General features: G+C 42.4%; 1 protein-coding gene across 1 annotated transcript in view; it reads left to right on the top strand.

Annotated features, from left to right (window-relative positions):
• Positions 1–21694, top strand: part of col9a2 (procollagen, type IX, alpha 2) — a 213495-nt gene that overhangs the window by 110342 nt on the left and 81459 nt on the right. Inside the window, exons 11-14 of the mRNA XM_072548624.1 lie at positions 404–460; positions 645–698; positions 19659–19712; positions 21073–21126. Coding sequence (XP_072404725.1) covers positions 404–460; positions 645–698; positions 19659–19712; positions 21073–21126 — 219 coding nt within the window. The remainder of the gene's footprint in view (positions 1–403; positions 461–644; positions 699–19658; positions 19713–21072; positions 21127–21694) is intronic.

Raw genomic sequence — 21694 nt, 5'->3', positions numbered from 1 at the left:
ATTAACAAATATCTCTTAAGGTCTGGGACTCTGATATGGAAGACACAGTTAGGATCAGAGTGCCTCATTGTGCCTTTGTGATTTGGAGTCTGCCATGACACGTCCAGAATGCTTACTGTCAGGCTCATTTGAAAAAAATGGGGTCACTGGAGGACAGTCATCAGCAGTCACTATGCTCAGGCAAGAGGGCATTGAGGATCACTGCAGTCTAGCTGTAGGCCAAGGTCCTGATTGTATGATTCAGTGTGTAAACAGAGAGCCAGAGCAGAGGCTCCTGGGAAATGAGAATGAAGGACAGGCTGAGTGAGAGTGAAACAGGATATGGAGAGCGAAAGTGAAGCACAACATCTGAAATATATTCCATTAGTGACTATGTGCCTAAATTATTTCTGTTTTTTTGTAGTGCCCAACCTCTTGCCCTCCAGGACTGAAAGGCCCACAGGGACTTCAGGGTCTCAAGGTGGGTCACTTAAATCATGGAGCTAAAACATGTTTACTTTGCATTTTAAAATGTAATTAGTTTAACACAGTCTAGCAAAATAGTGAACTTCTAAATAGCAGTAAAAGTAGGCTGATATGATAAAGGAACGATCATCACAGTCTGCTCAATGCCAGTCTTATTACTGTTTCATTTTCCTTTCTAGGGACACAAAGGCAAACCAGGACTGATGGGAGAACCTGGCAGACAGGGACCCCCAGTGAGTATGTTTCAGACCATTCTTGAATATAGCCACGTGGTTCTGATATGGTACCAACATTGACACAGTTATTTTAAATTCCTTTCTTTAATGTTTTAACAAATGAATTAAGCTGATGATTTTAACTGAGTTCATTGTTCGGTTATAATGTTGTGGAGGAGATTTTTGACTTCATACCGACAGCGTTGCAACTGAAGGGGATATCTAGGAGAAACGGGAGATGCGTGTGACACTGTGAGTGAGAGTAAGAAAGAACAAGAGAGGGAGTTTGAGTTTATGTAAGACAGAGAATGGCTAAGAAATTGGGACACCCTCTGGTGAGCACTGTGAATTGTAGCCTTTTCCTTATTCTCTGGAAGTGAGAGCTGGTGACAACAACAACGGGATAGTGGAGAGCATAGTGAGCTGTTGATCCAGCAGTCTTTCGCTTTAACCAAAGGAGAAAGAAAATGAACCTGTGTGAGTAAACCAGGGGTGAAGGAAGTAGGCTGAATTAGAGTCAGATTCAAAATAGAAAACAAAAGAGAGACAGAGAGAAAGAAAGAAGCATATCAGGAAGAGTAAGATAGGAATTGGTAAAAGAGCAAAATACTGCAGATGCTGTAAATCTGAAAAAAAAAACAAAGCAGTGGAGAAAGTCTGCAAGTCTGGTGGTATCTGTGGAGAGAAAAACAGAGTTAATGATTGTGTCTAAACATAAAACATAGAAACTTAGAAAATAGGTGCAGGAGTAGGCTATTTGGCTGTTCAAACTTGCACCAATATGATGTTGGGGCTGATCGTGCAATCTCAGTATCCCATTCCCACTTTCTATCCTTACCGCTTGATCCCTTTAGCTGCAAATGCCACGTCCAGCTCCCTCTTGAATATATCTAACAAATTGGCTCCAATAGCTGTCTGTGGGAGAGAATTCTCTATACTTACAACTGTGTGAAGAAATCCTTCCTCATCTCAGTCCTGAATGGCTTACCCCTTATTCTTAGTCTGTGACCCCTAGCTCTGGACTTCTCTAACACTGGAAACATGCTACCTGCATTTAGCCTGGACAGTCTCATCAGAATTTTTTTATGTTTCTATGAGATCCCCCCCTCATTCTTCTATATTCCAGCGAATACAAGCCCTGTCAATCCAGTCTTTCTTCATTTGGTCGTCCTGCCATCCTGAGAACTTTGGCTCTTGATTAAACTTTAAAAACATAAAGCATAGGTAGTAATTTAGCCTGGAGCAGTGTTTATAGAGCAGTATGACTGGGTCTGTAGATTGTTACTGATGATTATGTCTGCAGGAAGTGTGTTTCGTTGTGAATCCTGTTAGATCACATGGAGTGGCAGTGAGAGGCAATGAAAAATTTACAGGAGTTGGGGGGGGGGGGTGATGAATGGCAGTCGCAGGAAGTGAGAAAATCCACAGATACAGTCAGCAGATGGATTACCTCCAGGAAGTCAGAGAGGAAGTGTAGCTAGTGCAGGAGTCTCCTGTGGCTATCCCCATCTCAACAACTATGCTGTTTTGAAAAATGTAGAGGGTGAAGGGCTCAGGGGAATGTAGCACTGACAGCCAGGTTTCGAGTACCAAGACTGGTAAGGCAAATGAACTCAGGGCATGGTGCGGAACATGAGACTGGGATATCATAGTGATTACAAAGAAGCAGCTCAGAGATGGACAGGACTGGCAGCTTAATGTTCCAGGTAATAGATGGTATGAGAAGGATAGAAAGGGGAGCAGGAAAGGAGAGTGGCGATTTTGATTAGGGACAACATTATGGCTGTATATAAGGGGGATATTCCTGGAAGTATGTCCAAGGAAGTTATTTGGCTGGAACTGAGAAATAAGAAAGGGATGACCACCTTGTTAGGATTGTACTATAGACCCCGCAAAAGTCAGCAGGAAATTGAGAAATAAATTGTAAGGAGATCTCAGTTATCTGTAAGAATAATAGGATGGCTATGGTAGGGGATTTTAAATTTCTAAATATAGACTGGGACTGCTATGTTGTTAAGGGCTTGGATGGAGAGGAATTTATTAAATGTGTACAAGAAAATTTTCTGATTCAGTATGTGGATTCATTAAGTAGAGAAGGTGGAAAACCTGACTTATTCTTGGTGACTAAGGTATCAGTGGGGGAGCACTTTCGGGCCAGTGACCATAATTCTATGAATTTTAAATAGTGATGAAGAAGGATAGACCGGAACTAAAAGTTGAAGTTCTAAATTGTATGAAGGCCAATTTTAATGGAATTAGGCAAGAACTTGCAAAATTTGATTGGAAGCAGATGTTAGCAGTTAAAGAGATGGCTGGAAAATGAGAATCCTTCAAAAATAAGATAACGAGAGCCCAGAGACAGTATGTTACTATTAGGATGAAGGGCAAGGCTGTAGCTGTAAGGAATGCTGGATGATTAGAGAATTTAAGGTTTTGATCAAGAAAAAGAAGGAAGCATATGTCAGGTATAGACAGCAGAGATCAAGTGAATCCCGAGAACAGTATAAATGCAAAAGGAGTATACTTAAAAGGGAAATCAGGAAGGCAAAAAGGAGAAATGCGATAGCTTTTGCAAACAGGGTTAGGGAGAATCCAAAGGAATTCTACAAATGCATTAAGGACAAAAAATTAACAAGGGAGAGAATAGGGCCATTCAAAGATCAGCAAGGCAACCTGTGTGTGGACGTACACGAGATGGGGGAAATACTAAACGAGTATTTTACATCACTGTTTACTGGGGAGAAGATATAGAATATAGAGAACAAGAGGAAACAAATAATGATATCTTGAAAAAATGTCCATATTACATAGGAGGAGGTGCTGGACATCTTAAAATGCATTATGGTGGATAAATCCCTGGGACCTAATCAGGTGTACCCTAAAACTCTGTGGGAAGGAAGGGAAGTGATTGCTGTGCCCCTTGCTGAGATATTTGTATCATCGATAGTCACAGGTAAGATGCTGAAAGACTGAAGGTTGGCAAACGTGGTGCCACTATTTAAGAAAGTGGTAAGGGCAAGTCAGGGAACTATGGACCAGTGAGCCTGACATCGTCGTGGGCAAGTTGTTGGAAGGAATCCTGTGGGACAGGATTTACACGTATTTGGAAAGGCAAGGACTGATTAGGGATAGTCAGCATGGCTTTAAGCCTGGGAAATCATGTCTCACGATTTTGATTGAGTTTTTGAAGAAGTAAGGAAGAGGATTGATGAGGGCAGCATGGTGGACATGATCTAAATGGACTTGAGTAAGGCATTCAACAAGGTAGACTGGTGAGCAAGGTTAGATTACATGGAACACAGGGAGAACTAGCCATTTGGATACAGAACTGGCTCAAAAGTAGAAGACAGAGGGGCGTGGTGGAGGATTGCTTTTCAGACTGGAGGCCTGTGACCAGTGGAGTGCCACAAGGATCGGTGCTGGGTTCACTCCTTTTTGTCATTTATGTAAATGATTTGGATGTGAACGTAGGAGGTATAGTTAGTAAGTTTGCAGATGACACCAAAATTGGAGGTGTAGTGGACAGCGAAGAAGGTTGCCTCAGATTACAACTGGATCTTGATCAGATGGGCCAATGGGCTGAGGAGTGGCAGACTGAGTTTGATTTAGATAAATGTGAGGTGCTGCATTTTGGAAAGGCAAATCAGGGCAGGACTTATACACTTAATGGTAAGGTCCCAGGGAGTGTTGCTGAACAAAGAGACCTTGGAGTGCAGGATAAGTTCCTTTGAAAATGGAGTCCCAGGTAGGCAGGATAGTGAAGAAGGCATTTGGTATGCTTGCCTGCATTGGTCTGTGCATTGAGAGTAGGGATTGGGAGGTCGTGTTGAGGCTATATAGGATATTGATTAGGTCACTTTTGGCATACAGTGTGCAATTCTGGTCTCCCTGCTATAGGAAGGTTGTTGTGAAACTTGAAAGGGTTCAGAGAAGGTTTATATGGATGTTGCCAGTTTGGAGCATTTGAGTTATAAAGAGAGGCTGGAAAGCCTGGAACGCTTTTCCCTGAAATGTCAGAGGCTGAGGGATGACATTAAAGAGGTTGTCTATTCACCCTATTCACACCCCTCGTGAGTTTTTAAATGACTTTTCCCTGGGGTGGGGGATCCAAAATTAAAGAGCATAAGTTTAAGATGAGAGGAGAAGGATTTAAGAGGGACCTAAGGGGCAACTATTTTACACAGAGGGTGGTGCGTGTATGGAATAAGCTGCTAGAGGAAGTGGTGGAGGCTGGTACAATTACAGCATTTTGAAGGCATCTGGATTGGTATATGAATAGGAAGAGTTTAGAGGTATATGAGACAGATGCTGTCAAATGGGACTAGATTAGTTTCGGATATCTGGTCAACATGGACGACTTGGTCTGAAGGGTCTGTTTCAATGCTGTGAAACTCTATGGCCCTATCTATCACTCACTCAGTAGCAACAATGTCCTTCCTCAAACTAGGAAATGAACACTGCACACAATACTCAAGGTGTGGCCTCACCTGTAAAGGCTCTTTAAAACTGCAGCAAGACATCCAATACTCAAATGATCTCGCTATAAAGGCCCTCACTGCCTTCTGCACCTGCATGCCAACCTTCTCTGACTGTTTACCGTGACATCCAGGTCTTGTTTTCCCTCACTTGTTCCTAAACTGCCACCATTCAGATAATAATTTGCCTTCCTGTATTGCCACCAAAGTGGATTACTCCCCATTTATCCACATTGTATTGCATTTGCCAAGTATTTGCCCACTCAGCCAGTCTATCCAAGTCATCCTGCAGCCTCTTAGTATCCTCCTCACAGCACACACTGCCACCCAGTTTAGTGTTGTCTGCAAATTTGGAGATATTGCATTCAATTCCTGCGTCCAAATCATTAATATACATTGTGAACAGCTGGGTGTCCCAGTACTGAACCCTGTGGTACCCCATCTATCACTACCTGCCAATCTGAAAAGGACCCGTTTGTTCCAACTCTCTGCTTCCTGTCTGCCAACCAGTTCTCTAGCCATACCAATACATTATATCCGATAGCATGAGCTTTAATTTTGCTTACTAATCTCTGGTGTGGAACCTTGTCAAAAGCCTTTTGAATGTCCAGAAACACATCTACTAATTCACCCTTGTCCACCTCCACCGGTCACATTCTCAAAAACTGCCAGAGATTTGTCAAGCATGATTTCCCTTTAGTGAATCTAGTTTGACTTTTCTTTGGCAATTCAAGATTGGGATTGGATCTGACCCAAGGAGAAGATTTCAGGGTGGGTCTCAAGGAGGTGATAGATTAAGCCATTCAGAGTGAGGGATAATCATACTAATAATTGACAGCACACTTCTCTATGATACAACAGCTGAAGAGTCTCTTCCCTGTGCTCTAGAGTATAGCATTCCTCTGACATAGTCTTTTTGAACTGAAGCCTTAGTCAACTGGGGCAATAATTCTATATTCCTAGTTACCTGCTTTACAGCAGTGCCTGCAGAACACTCTACAACCACAACATTTTTAGCATTGCAGCATGTCCGAAGACACTTAACAGGATGATGATCAAGTACCAAGTCTTAAAGGAGCTGTAACAGCAAATGACTAAATCCTTGATCAGAAGGTGGGTTCTAGGAAGAGAAAGAGAGCATGAGAAGGGGGAAATTTCAGACCTTAGGATCCAGGGAGCTAAAGGCACAGTGCCAGAATTGGAGGAGTGCAGAGATTTTTGTGGATTGTAAAATTGGATGAGATGATAGAGATGGCCAGAGGTGCATCCAAGAAGTTGAAAATAAGTGTGTGCACTCTAAAGTCAAGATATTGAGGATGAGAAACCAATGTCGATCAGGGAGTGCAGAGGTAATATGTGAATTGGTATGAGTTTGGGTTCGGGAAGCAGAGTTTTGGATGATCCCATGTTTATGAAGGGTGAAAGATGAAGTTGACCAAGAACAGTCTGGAGGTAGGAAAGGCATGGATAATGACAGCTGTAACAGCAGATGTGATGAAATAGGACAGAAACAGGTAATGCTATGGAATGGATGTAGGCAGAATGTAGGGTGGTGATCAGGTCATATTTGTGAACAGAATGATTTAGCCACAAACAGTAAAGGATGGAATTAGTGAGTTGGCAAAGGTATTTGTGACGGGTCTGAAGACAATAGCTTTAATTTTCCCAATATTTGATTGGGGGAGATTTCTGCTCATTCAGAAGTTGATGTCAGACAAGTGAATGGAGAGGTGGAGACCTAGTAGTGAGATCAAACTGACAGCGTAGATAATATCATTGAGGGACAGCATGTAGATGATAAGTAAGGGGTGGCAAGTGATAGATCTTGAGGAAACCCAGAAGTAACGGTGTTAGAGTAGGAAGCAAAGTGATTCAAGGAGGTCCCAAATAGATGAGGGTAGTTATGCCTAATTGGGCAACAGGAAAAATGCCGTTTGTGGATGTTTGATTCATCATGCCAAAATCTGTGGATAGAACAAGAAGGATGAGGATAAATAGTTTACCACAGCATGCAACACAGACGGTAACCTTTCTGATTTTGTTGAGATACCTGATTAGGAAAGTTTAAACATGGAGCATCTCCAGTGTCCTCTTCCACAACTGTTGAGCAGTCCTAATGGCAGTCATACCTTTTGAAATAATCTGAAGGGCTTCTCATGTCTGGGAAGATTGTTAACGAAGAGAGAAAAGATTTTGTACAGAGACACTTAGTAAGATCTAACAGAAAGCAGGCATCATCAAGTGGCTCACAGTGTGGTGACAAAAACAGCTGAAAACAAACCTTCCAGCCCAGTAAGCAAAACTACATCCAAGGTCTAACAAAGGCACCAAGATGGATGGAGTGCAAATCCTATAGCAATCAAGATGTAGCTAAAAGAAAGAAATAAAACAAAGGGTTTTCCACCCACTAATGCAGGGCCCTTGTGGCACAATGCTCTTGTCCTCACATCTGAGCCAGGAGGTCTGGGTTCAAACCCCATCTGCTCCAGGGGTGTGAAATAACATCCCTCAACAGGTTTTTCTGATTATATTAGATTCCCTACAGTGTGGGGAATCCCTTCCCTACAGTGTGCCCTTCAGCCCAACAAGTCCACACCGACCCTCCGAAGAGTAACCCATCCAGGCCCATTCCCTCACATTTACCCCTGACTAATGCACCGACCACTTGGACAATTTGGCCTGGCCAATTCACCTAACCTGCACATCGTTTGGAATGTGGGAGGAAACCGGAGCACCCAGAGGAGACCCACGTAGACATGGGGAGAATATGCAAGTCGCTCAAGGCTGGAATCGAACCCGGGTTCCTGGCGCTGTGAGACTGTGCTAACCACTGATCCACCGTGCTGCCCAGGTTGATTAGAAAATATGTTTCCAACCACTTTTCAGTATAGTGTAGTGTGATTCATTTGCCCTTTGTTTTCCAGAAATCTTGAGAAAGTTTAAAAAAGGCATTTCTGTTCACCCATACATACAGAGTTGTAAGTACAGAATGGCTTGGGAGAAGTCTGTCACTTAGAATCTAAGCTTTACAAAGCTCTCCACCTCAATATCCTCTTATTAAAGATAAATTAATAGAGATTATCCGTGATTAATGAACAGCTAACATTACAATTATATCAAGTGACTACCAAGCCTGATAGAAAGTGAACAAGCCCGGTCCTTCTTGGTTGAAACTTTCTGAATGCTCCAGCTTTTAGATTTTTCATTGATCTTGTCTCCTCAAGTATTGATCAGTTCTGTCCATTGTAAGGTCCAGTCCCTCTAATTGCGAATGCATAACCTTATGTTTATTTAGTAAAGGCTAAGGTGCGGAATGGCCCCAGTTTTTGGGGGAGAGTGAGCTCTAGAAATGTAAGCACCTAGTTTCTGTATGCATTAGATCCTAACGTCAAGAAATGATGGAGTCAAAATTTGTAGCTGTGTCACATAAAAAACACACATGATATTGCTTATAACATTTCTGTACGTAATATTCAATAGCATACCATGAATATAGCTCACATCTGCTAATGGGCATAACAGCTTATATAATGAAATGCCACATTATTGAGTGCAACATTATATATGTTATATAAGGCACACTATATTATACAAGATTATCAAACATAATTGGCTGGCTGTAACAGTGTTAATGTTGCAGAATGATAGAACGTGTCAAAGGTATATATACAAATACTTCATCGAGGAAAAACTATATCATATAACTGCGTGCGTTATTGGGTATGCCACTATATGTTAGATAGTAATGTTATATCTCACTAGGTGTAGCACCTGTATACATTGTCTTACAGGGTATAGCACTGAACAAAAAGTGTTTATAAATTTATATAAAAACACAGCATATATTATGGGGCAAAACGCTCCACCAACACTTCATGTTTCTGCAGAAAGACAACCAACATCATGAAAGACCCCTGCCACCCCAATTATACTCTGTTTTAAACTCTTCCATCAGGCAGAAGATACAAAAGCTTAATAAACATACATACCAATAGATTCAAGAACAACTTCTTCCCTGCTGTTGTTAGAATGCTGAATGGATTTCTCAAATTTCAAATCTAATGTTGATCTTGCTTTCGTGCAGCTCCTGTCCAGCTGTAACCTTGTCCTCGCTCTGTCTGAACACCCTATGATCTGTATGTCCTTGTAAGTTATGATCTGCCTGTACTGCACACAAAACAAAACTTTTCACTATATTTAGGTACATGTGACAATAAATTAAATCAAATTGTTTGTGGCTAACACCTGTGGACCACCACTTGTGTGTATATATAGCATCATCACTTCACAATATAACATTCCTATGCATCCTTGTTAATCCTTTTATACATCCATTCCCTACCAGAGTGGTCTCAGGCTTTCCTGTAGAAGGTGTGACACATGCCTGTTTACTTTCTCCCTTCTTGATATCCAAGGCCCCATTACACCTTCTAGGTGAAGCAGCACTTCACTCAATCCAGTCTGCTGTATTCACTGTTCACAGTGAGGTCTCTACATTGGGGAGATGAAATGCAGACTGGGTAACAGCTTTACAGAACACCTACATTCAGTCCACAGAAAAGACCTTGAGCTTCCTGTTGCCTGCCACTTTGCCACACCACCACATTTCCTGGCTGGCACCTCTGTATCAGGCTTGCAGCAGTGCTCCAGCAAAGCTGGAAGAACAGCACATCATTTTCCGCTTGGGAACCCTGCAGCCTTCTGGACTCAAGTTCAATAAGTTAGGGCCTGAGCACCTTCTCCCTTATCCTTATTCCAAGCCCCACACACCAGGCCTTGTCATCACTTCTGCTGCTAATGTGACCAAACCTTGGTCAGCTACTAATGGTATCTATTAGCTGCGTTTTTCCAGCAATTTCCAGTTTTCGAACATCTGCAGTGCTTTGGGGTTTTTTTGTGCAGTATTTTTGTGGCTGGTGTTGTCAGTTGCTGCAGGCAGGAACTAATCTTGAATATTCACAGTAATCTCACTTGCATTAATGTAGAATTTAGACTAAAAGAATTGGCACAAACTAGGAATATTGCATTAAAGCTTTGATTTTATTATAAAACAGATTGAGTTAGACAAAGTAAACGTTAAACCCTAAACTACCAGTAGGTTTGTATGACACATGCTCAGCCTTCTCATTAACACACTTATTTAGATATTAGTCAGGGTAGTAATTCACCTGTGTCAGATTTCTGAAACTCTCAGTCATTGAATATAGACAGATGTGTTTGCATGACAATCAGTTTCCTGGAATGATGCAATTCCTCATGCAACCAGGATTCAGTTAATGTCACGGGTGTCTCTTGCATCTGCATGTTACACTGCATCCTTACAGATGGGATTGGGATGCTGTTCTTGCATTGGTGTCACACACTGATATATCATACTATTTCTCACTGTGCATTAGGGTGGCACAGTGGCTCAGCAGTTAACATTGCTGCCTCACAATGCAGGAACCTTGGTTTGATTCCAGCCTTGGGTGGACTGTGTGGAGTTTGCATGTTCTCCTTGTGTCTGTATGGGTTTCAGCTGGTTTCCTCTCATAGTCCAAAGACATGCAGGTTAGGTAGATTCGACATGCTAACTTGCTCTAAAATGTCCAGGTATATGCAGATTTATGAGTGTAGCTTGTGGGGCTAGGACTGATCTGGGTGGGTGCTCTTTGGAGGTTTGGTGCAGACTCAATGGGCTGAATGGCATCTCTCCACACTGCAGGGATGCTTTGATTATTGGGTAAATCTCTCTATATATTGGCTCTGATATTCCGATGGTCAGATAGTCATTGGAGGAGTGTAGAATGAGGTGGCTTGTTGGGAACCTTTGGGCTCACTGATGCATGCCAGTCAGAGAGAATTTCCTGGGAAATTGAAAATTCTGATGAACAATTCTTCTCTCAACCCCCAGAGAACATTAGAGCAATCAGAATTAGAATAATAATTTAAGTTTAATAGCTACACCCCAAAAGATAGCTACTCCAACTCTGAAGGAATTATAACACCAGCAATCCAACCCTCAGCACTGACCTGACATGACCTGCTAGGTCCTGACCCCACCTAGGACTGCAACACCCCCCCCCCCCCCCCCTCCCATACCTTGGACCTGATATCCCTGACCATCCCCATGCCCAACTTGACCTAGCTTTACCAAGCCCCCATCCTGCTCCCACACCCACAAGACCCAATATCTACATCTCCGGCAACGATGCCCTCCCAGCACCCACAGCCCAATTCCTGAGGCGACTGACCCTATCTGCCCCCCGACCTGATCCATGCTGGACTCGATGTCCCTGATCCCAAACTCTGTATCATCGCTTGACTCCCAAATTACCCACAATTTCAACCTGACAGCACAACTCGGTCTACCCCAAGCAAACCTCCACTTAACTGGCACCTGACCAACTGGGTGCCCTATCCCTGCACCCAACTCTCACCATGCTTCCCCCACTTGCATTATGTATTTATCTTTGCACAGTTCAGCCAAATTGTCAACAACTTTTAAACTGTAAACTTTAAACTGCATTTCATGCACACCTGGATATCTTTCTAACAGGAGATCCTGGCAGTAAAGATATATACTATACCATGAATGTTCTGTGGATCTCTGCTGGTTATAGAACATACAAACATTCCTCTCGGTCCACTATGTCTATGCTGATCAACAAACAATAAACTACATTAATCCCGTTTAACTGCATTTGGTCCATAGTCTTCTATGCCCTGGCACTTTGAGTGCTCATCCAGATGCTTCTTAAATATTGTAAGAGTACCTGCCTCCACCACCCTGTCAGGCAGCATGTTCTATATTTCCACCATCCACTGGGTGAAAAAACTGCTTTCTCAGATCTTCTTCAAACCACTTACTCCTCACCTTAAACCTACGCTGTCTTGTCTTCCATAGGGATTCTCTTGTCTATGCCTCTCATAATTTTGTATACCTCAATCAGGGTCCCCCACTTCGGTCTTCTCTGCTCTGAGAAAAACATGCATAGTCTCTCCTCGTAACTGAGACTTTTCATCTCGGGCAATATCTTGATGAATCTCCTCTGCACCTGCTTCATTGCAATCACATCCTTTCGATAATGTGGCAACCAGAACTGTACACAGTATTCCATCTGCGGCCTAACCAATGTTTTACAAAGTTGGAGCAACACTTCCTTGTTTCCTATATTCTACGCCCCAGCTAATGAGGGCAAGGATCCCATATGCCTTCTTCACCACCTTGGCTACCTGTGCTGATACCTTCAGGTACACCAAGGTCCCCTCGTTCCTCAGTACTCCCTAGGACCTACCATTCATTGTGTGTATCCTTTCAAAATGTATCACCTCAAACACCAGGATTAAACTCCATTTGTTCTGCCTAATTTACCAGCTGATCAATACCAGACTGTAACCTGAGACCATCCTCCCCATTACCAACACCAATTTTTATGTCATCTGCAAACGTAGTAATTATATCTTCTGTTTTCACATCCAAGTCTCTAATGTACATAACAAACGCCAAGGGTCCCAGTACCGATCCCTGTGGTACACTGCATCCTCACAGGCTTCCAATCATAAGAACATCCTCTTTGCCTCCAATTTTAAAGCCAATTTTGGATACAGTTTGTCAACTTACCTTGTCTTTTGGACCAGCTTCCAGTGGGGCCTTGTCAAAGGCCTTACTGAAGTCAATGTAAACCACATTAATTGCACTACCCTCATCAATATATTTAGTTACCTTTTCAAAAAAAATTAATTAGTTAGACAGGATCTTCCTATAACAAATCTGTGCTGACTATCCCTGATCAATACCTGCCTCTCCAAGTATTGGTTTAAACCTGTCCTTAAGAACGTTTTCCATTTTTACTGGCATCAAACAAACTGCTCTGTCATTGATTGTCCTATCCCTGCTGCCATGCTTGAACAAAGGGACCATATTAGCAATCCTCCAGTCCCCTGTGGCCGACAAGGTATTAAATATGTCCACCAGGGCCCCAGCAATCTCCTCTCTTACCTCTCAAAATTGCCTGGGATACATCTCATCAGGACTTGGGGATTAATACAATGTTATGGCACTAAAACATCTAATACTACCTCCTTATTAATATTAAAATGGTCTAGAACCTCACCATCCCAGCTGAAATCCCCAGTTACAATGTCTTTCTCTTCCGTGAATACAGATGAGAAGTATTTATTTAAGACCACACCCACATCCACTGGCTCCACTTACAGGTTGCCCCTTTGGTTTCTAATAGATCCCAACCTTTCCCTGGTAATGCTCTGACTCAATATACTGATAAAAAGCCCTGATGTTTTTCCTGACCCTACCTGCCAGAGATATTTTTAGATTTAGATTACTTACAGTATGGAAACAGGCCCTTCAGCCCAACAAGTCCACACCGACCCACCACCACCACAGCTAACACTACGGGCAATTTAGCATGGCCAATTCACCTAACTTGCACATCTTTGGACTGTGGGAGGAAACTGGAGCACCCGGAGGAAACCCACGCAGACACGGGGATAATGTGCAAACTCCACACAGTCAGTTGCCTGAGGCAGGAATTGAACCTGGGTCTCTGACGCTGTGAGGCAGCAGTGCTAACCACTGTGCCACCGTGCTGCCCTTTTTCGTGGACCCTCTTTGCCCTCCTAATTTCCTTTTAACATAACACCTCGTACACTCTCTATACTTTAAATAGACAATAGGTGCAGGAGTAGGCCATTCAGCCCTTCGAGCCTGTCTGATCATCCTTAATCAGTATCCTGTTCCTGCCTTATCTCCATAACCCTTGATTCCACTACCTTTGAGAGCTCTATCTAACTCTTTCTTAAATGAATCCAGAGACTGGGTCTCCACTGCCCTCCACTGCCCTCTGGGGCAGAGCATTCCACACAGCCACCACTCTCTGGGTGAAGAAGTTTCTCCTCATCTCTGTCCTAAATGGTCTACCCCGTATTTTTAAGCTGTGTCCTCTGGTTCGGCACTCACCCATCAGCGGAAACATGTTTCCTGCTGCCAGAGTGTCCAATCCTTTAATAATCTTATATGTCTCAATCAGATCCCCTCTCAGTCTTCTAAACTCAAGGGTATACAAGCCCAGTCACTTCAGTCTTTCAGTGTAAGGTATTCCCGCCATTCCAGAAATTGACCTTGTGAACCTACGCTGCACACCCTCAATAGCCAGAATGTCTTTCCTCAAATTTGGAGACCAAAACTGCACACAGTACTCCAGGTGTGGTCTCACCAGGGCCCTGTACAGCTGCAGAAGCACCTCTTTGCTTCTATACTCAATTCCTCTTGTTATGAAGGCCAGCATGCTATTAGCCTTCTTCACTACCTGTTGTACCTGCATGCTTACCTTCATTGACTGGTGTACAAGAACACCCAGATCTCTCTGTACTGCCCCTTTACCTAAATTGATTCCATTGAGGTAGTAATCTGCCTTCCTGTTCTTGCCACCAAAGTGGATAACCATACATTTATCCACATTAAACTGCATCTGCCATGCATCTACCCACTCACCTAACTCGTCCAGGTCACTCTGTAATCTCATAACATCCTCATCACATTTCACCCTGCCACCCAGCTTTGTATCATCAGCAAATTTGCTAATGTTATTGCTGATACCATCTTCTATATCATTAACATGTGCTGCATGTTCCTTTGCTTTATGAAATTCTCAGTATCCTTTGACACCCAAGGCTCCCTGCGCCTGCTGCCTTTGCTCTTTCACTTTAGAGGAAGATGGTGGCCCTAAGTTCTCACTTTATGACTTTTTTAAGGCTCTCATTTTCCAAATGTAGACTTATTTGCAAGTAGCTGTTCCCAGTCTGTTTGTCAGATCCCATTTAGTCAAATTAAAATCAGCCTTCCCCCAACTAAGACACTTAATTTTTGCACCATCTTTATCCTGTTCCATAATGACTTTGAAACTTAGAGTTATGGTCACTATCCCCAAAATGCCCGGCTGCTAAAACTTCAGCCAATCGACTGACTTCATTCCCTAGGATTAAGTCTAGCACTGCCCCATCTGTAGTCAGATTCTGTTTGTCCAGGCACAAAGAGCTCTTCTGATGCACTTCAAAAATCTTCTGATCCTTTCACGCTAATGTGATCCCAGTTAAAATTAGGATACTTGAAGTCCCCAAACCATAACTCTGTTCCCCTCACACCTTTGTGATTTGCTTATATATCTGCTCCCCTATCCCCCTCCGACTGTTGGGAGGCCTGTAACACAATGCAAAGTGATCGCCCCATTTTTATTTCTAAGCTCTACCCAGATGGCCTCATTTGGAGACCCTCCTGTGACACCCTGCCTCATGTCTGCAGTGTTATTTTTGTTTTTCAATAATACAATGTTCCCACCTCTCTTACTTTGCCCACATCCAACCTGAAAGGTCTACACCCTGGAATGTTGAGCTGCCAGTCCTGTCTTTCCTTCAACCATATCTCAGCGAATGCAACCATATTGTATTCCCGCATGCTGATCAATGCTCAAAGTTCATCTATCTTACCAGTCAAGCTCCTTGGATTAAAATAGATACAGTTTAGCTTTCTAGACCTCCCATGTGTCTTATCTTGTTCTCCACCTATTGGACTGTCCTGGCATTCTTTCTAAATCTGATTATTCCTTCCTCCCAACTTTACATCTACTCTGTGTCCCATTCCTCTGTCAAATCAGTTTAAAGCTCCCTGATGACCAGTCTCGAAAATAGGTTCCAAAACAGCCAATCCTTTTGGGTTCCTGAGGTCCTGCCTTCTCAACCGTAGGCATGGTGACCATCAGGTTAAACCACTACCAGCCATCCCTCTCTGATGAGAGAGAGCAACTATATGGTCCTTTGGAACTATGGCAACTTGACCTTTATAATACTATTAAATAACAACACACCGTGTTACTGGCTATAAATCTATACATTGCATAGTTACATAGAGTTACTGGATATACCATTCTATATATAATTACTAAGCGTAACATATGTATATATTATGTAATGCCACACACTATTTGTTACAGGATATATGTATACTATAGAAACACAGCAGTTGTTATTAAGTACAATATGACATGCTTTATCATATTATGTGTTACTGAGTTTAGCAGTAAATATATTCTATATGAACTCTATGTTATGTGGTGTAGCACTGTGTATTATGTCACATATCAAGTGTTACTGGGCCGAACACATGATGTAATAACAAACCATGTGTTGCTTAGTGTAACCTATATGTAATAGCACGTGGTCTGTTAGTGGGTATAATGCTGCATATATTATGTGATAATGTATTGTATATTACAGCTACATTTAAAATGAAATACCTCATGTTGCAAAATATACTAAAGTATATAATAACGTGATGGAATGAGTAGAACGTCTTTATGATACAATATTCCAAATTTCCCTGGACAAGGGAGAAAGTTCCAGTGGATCGGAAAAATGTTAAAAATAAAGAACAAAGAGAAATACAGTGCTGGAACAGATCTTTCAGCCCTCCAAGTCTGTGCTAAAAAACAAACCTTGTGCCCTATTCGGTTCATATCCCTCTATTCCCTCCCTATTCATGTAACTATCCAGATGCCCCTCAAATGTCACCAATGTACCTGCTTCTACCACCTCTCCAGAAAGTACGATCCAGGCTCTGACCACTCTCTGCGTGAAAAACTTCCCTCGCACATCTCCCTTAACCTTTCCCCATCTCACCTTGAAACTGTGCTTCCCTTGTAATTGAAACTTCAAACGTGGGAAACAGCCTCTGACTATCCACCCTATCTATGCCTCTCATAATTTTGTAGATCTCTTTCAGGTCTCTTCCCAGTCGCCATCTTTCCAGTGAAAACAATCCTAATCTTTTTAACCTTTCCTCATAGCCAATACCCTCGACACCAAGTAAAATCCTGGTGAATCTTCTCTGCACTTACTCCAAAGCTTCCATGTCCTTCTGGTAGTGTGATAACCAAAACTGCACACAATACTCCAAATGCAGCCTAACAAGGGTTATATTTAGTTGCAACATGGTTTGCCAACTGTTGTACTTCATGCTCCAGCCGATGAACGCAAGCATGCCATTCTAACTCACCTTGGCCATCTGTGTTGTTAATTTTAGGGAACTGTGGACCTGCAAGCCCAGATCTGTTTGTATGTTAATGTTCCTAAGGGTTCTTCCATTTACAGTATAATTCACACCTAGGTTTGATCCTACAAAATGCAATACCTCGCATTTGTCTGGATTAAACTCCATCTGCCCTTTCTGCACCCAAATCACCAATCTATCTATATCCTGTTGTATCCTTTCACAATCATTGGCACTATCAGCAGCTCTACCAATCTTTGTGTTATCTGCAATCTTACTAATTGGAGCACCTACATTTCCCCCCAGATCATTTATAACAGGTTGTTCTGTTATATCGCGCATTTCATTAGCACGAATTGGCTATAAAACGATTGAGCAATTGTAGACATTGTTTGGATAATGCAAACTTTCTACTGAACGGGTATATTGATTTTCTATAAATGATAGAGGTTTTCCATAGCATGTTTTTTTCCAAAATGCAAGGTCGCAGGGGAACACAACTGTTACGTTATTGCAGAACGGCCTGGAATACAAACAACAGAGGACTGAAGACTGATGCCTGTGGAACACCATTGGTTACCGGTCTCCATTCTGAAGAACATCCTCCCACCACTACCCTCTGTCTTCTATGACCACACCCTTATTCAAAAAGGCAGGAAGGCAACATGTGGGAAATTACAGGCCAGTTTGTTTAACATCTGTTGTTGGGGAAAGTGTTAGAATCAATTATCAAGGAAGCAACATCAGGACATTTGAAAAGTCAAAATGCTATCCACCAGAGGCAGCATGGTTTTATAAAGGGCAAATCATGTTTGTCTAATTTGCTGGAATTCTTCAAGGATGTAACAAGCCAAGTGGATAATGGGGATCCAGTACACCTGGACTTCCAGAAGGTATTTGACAAGGTGCCATACAAAAGGTTAGATCATATAGGACTTGGGGTAATTTATTAGCTTGGTTAGGTGACTGGCTGATAGACAGAAGACAGAGAGTTAGGATAAATGCATTTTTTTTTCTGGATGGCAAGAAGTAACTAGTGGGGTGCCACAGGTATATTAATCATTTGGGTACTGGGATAGAAGGCTCCGATGAAAGGCTTATGCCCGAAATGTTGACTCTCCTGCTCCTTGGATGCTGCCTGACCTGCTCTGCTTTTTCAGTGCCCCACTTTTCAACTCCAGAAGGCCCTATAACCAAATGTGCGGATGACACAAAAATAGATGTGACAGTAAATTGCAATGAGGAAATAAGAACCTTACAAATGGATACAGGTAAATTCGGAGAATGTCAGGTGGAGTTTAATGTGGATAAGTGTGAGGTCATGCATTTTGGTTGGAAAAATGGGAAGGCGGCCTGTTATCTAAATGGGGAGAGATTTCAAGATGCTACAATACAGAAGGATCTAGGTGTCCTTATTCATGAGTAACGGAAAACCAGCATGAAGGTACAGCAGATAATAAAGAAAGCAAATGGAATGTTGGCTTTTATAGCTAAAGGAACAGAATATAAAGATAAGGAAGTATTGTTGCAACTATATCAGGTATTGGTGAGACCACACCTGGGGTATTGGAGAGATTAGGGGTTAGTCGTAAGAAGTGAGATTGAACGGTTCAGGCCTATATTCTCTGGAATTTAGAAGAATGAAGGGAGATCAAATTGAGGGATTCAAGATGATAAAAGGTATGGAACATAGACGTGGAGTGGATGTTCCTCTTGTGGGGCATTCTAGGATGAGAAATCATAGTCTTAGGATAAGGAGTAGCAAACTTAATGCAGAGTTGAGGAGAAACTACTACTCCCAAAGGGTTGTGAATCTGTGGAATGCGCTAACCCAAAGTGCGGTGGATACTGGGACAGTAAGTAAATTTAAGGAGGAGTTTGACAGATTTTTAATTGGTAATGGGTTGAAGGGTTATGGGAGAGGGCAGGAAAATGGAGGTGAGTAGCATATCAGCCATAATCGAATGGCAGAGCACAGTCGGGTTGAATGATCTAATTCTGCTCCTATATCTTATGAATCTTATGTATGATATAATAACAGTAACTTTTGGTTTAAGGCTATATACAGTAGTATATTCTTTATCAATTGGTATAATATGTAAAATATGTAACAATGCACATGTTCGACTATGTTTTACACTAAATGATTTGCAGTTTTCTCCTTTTCATAAACAACTTACTTATGGTACCTGAATTAACATCTGTATAAACTTCAGGTGAAGTTTTGTAGAATGAATTATTTTCTTTAGCATGTCCATTAGAATGGTCTTCACTGGCACAGTTCCCACTGTAAACCAATCGCTAATTGTTGAAGCAATCTGGTGTGTGATGATTCAGTTATATCTCCAGAGTGATCTGCAAGCTGTTGACATTTGGCTATTACAGGACCAAATTATGTTGTGCATTGGGGAAATGATTATCATTGACAAAATTAATATTTTGTTTTCTCTTTCTCTGTAGGGCATTAAAGGTGGCATTGGCATCTCAGGAGAACAAGGCATTCCAGGCCAACCAGTAAATTATTTTTGTTTACTCCTTCTTGTGGGCAGCTTCCAAAGGTTACAAAGGTTATGAGGAGGTTAGGACAGCGGAAGGCATGAGGCTGACCTCTTGTTTGGTTAACTATGAAGAATAATCTGAGGCTGACATATTAAGGGAGGTGATCTATGGGGAATTGACCCTTCATTTGGTCTATTGTGAATTTACCAGTACAGAATGATGGGGGTCAAGGCTTGAACATGATGAGAGGTTATATCTTTGAAGTAAAGCTCACCTTGCATAGATCTGGAGACTGAAGAAACAGAGAGATTCCCCCTAACTTTTATAATGTGAGATATTTGAAAGCGATGATTAAGCAGTAAGCAAACTGTGAGCAAATGATTTGCAAGCTTAGAGTTCAAATATTCAAAGAGCCTCACTCTCCTTTGCGTACATATAAAAGAGAATCCTAGCAGAAACTCCTCGTATCATCATAGTTAATTCCACAAGGAGCTAGATACAGTCAGGGCAAGATTGAAAATTCCAAGGGGCAAGGAGTGTTGTTGGGGAGGGGAGGGTTATTGGATAGGAGGAACTTATTGTGTGGGAGGTGATTGTTAGGCAGAGGGGATTATTAGGGGTGTGTGTTTAAGGGATGTTGTTGGGTAGGGTGGATGTTATTAGGTGAGTGTGGCTGTTGGGTGAGATGTTTGCTGAGTTTTGGGGGTTTGTGGGATGCTGAGTATGAGTTGTTGCTTTGGGAGAGTGGGTGGGAAATTAGTGGATGGCAGAGGGTGTTGGGAGGGTGGTTCGTTGGGTGGGTTTTTCAGTTGTCAGGAAGGGGTGGGTGCTGGGAGGGGTGTTTATTGGATGGAGGGGGTAACTGTTGTGTTGGATGGGGCAGGTGCAGTTTCAGATCTGCCTAAAAAATCTGTCTTTCGTATCCTTAAAAGACTCGTGCAAACTTCAAGCAACTGTAACAGTTTGCCTTTCAATGCCCTCTGAAAAGCCAAAAACATTTCCTAAGCGAAAGGGAATCATTGGACTGAATGCCTCCCCTCTTTTGCACATGCTGTGCTGCTAGTATTTTAGACTGATGCTGCTCAACACTGCAAGGTGAAATTAGTGTGGATCAGATGGGAAAGAGTACCAGATAGCCCATCCATCCATCCTGGATGTACAACCATTACCCTAGGATTTAAGGCTAAACTTTATGTCCTGGAGCCAGGATGGCCAGGAATCGTATTCAAATGCATTTTCAGGCAGGCTGTTCAGGAATTCAGGAGCTGGGAGTCTAGCCTAAGTGCAACTGGAGACATTAGATGTGTAGCCACTGAGGTTGGAGCTCAAATCATTTTGCTTCAAAATGTAATTATTTCTCTTTTTAAATCTTTAGGGCCCTCAGGGTCTTCGAGGATACCCTGGTATGATGGGAGGAAAAGGCGAAAGTGTAAGCAATATTTCTGAATATACCTTTTGAGTATTTGATTTGACACATGAGGAGAGAATGGTGGACTTCCTTTAGTTGAGTCGGTCAACAAAGCACAGAAACCTCTTTATCTAGTGTCCCTACCTCTCAATACTACACCAAGGATTGTGTTAACCTGGATTTTCTTTTAATATTTTAGCAAAGGCATTATACAACTGGAATGAGACAGTTTATATCACATAGGCATAGGTGGACAGAATTTGGCCCAAATGGAGACCAAGCAGTGGATAGGCATTTAGCTAAGGGTGATGTGGTTCTGTTCGCCGAGCTGGGAATTTGTCTTGCAAACGTTTCGTCCCCTGTCTAGGTGACATCCTCAGTGCTTGGGAGCCTCCTGTGAAGCGCTTCTGTGCTGTTTCTTCCAGCATTTATAGTGGCCTGTCTCTGCCGCTTCCGGTTGTCAGTTCGAGCTGTCCGCTGTAGTGGCCGGTATATTGGGTCCAGGTCGATGTGTTTGTTGACTCCACAGACTCTATCAACAAACACATCGACCTGGACCCAATATACCGGCCACTACAGCGGACAGCTC

The sequence above is a fragment of the Chiloscyllium punctatum genome, chromosome 27 (genome assembly GCF_047496795.1).
Source record: "Chiloscyllium punctatum isolate Juve2018m chromosome 27, sChiPun1.3, whole genome shotgun sequence".
Lineage (NCBI taxonomy): Eukaryota > Metazoa > Chordata > Chondrichthyes > Orectolobiformes > Hemiscylliidae > Chiloscyllium > Chiloscyllium punctatum.
This window is presented reverse-complemented; position numbering and strand designations above follow the sequence as displayed.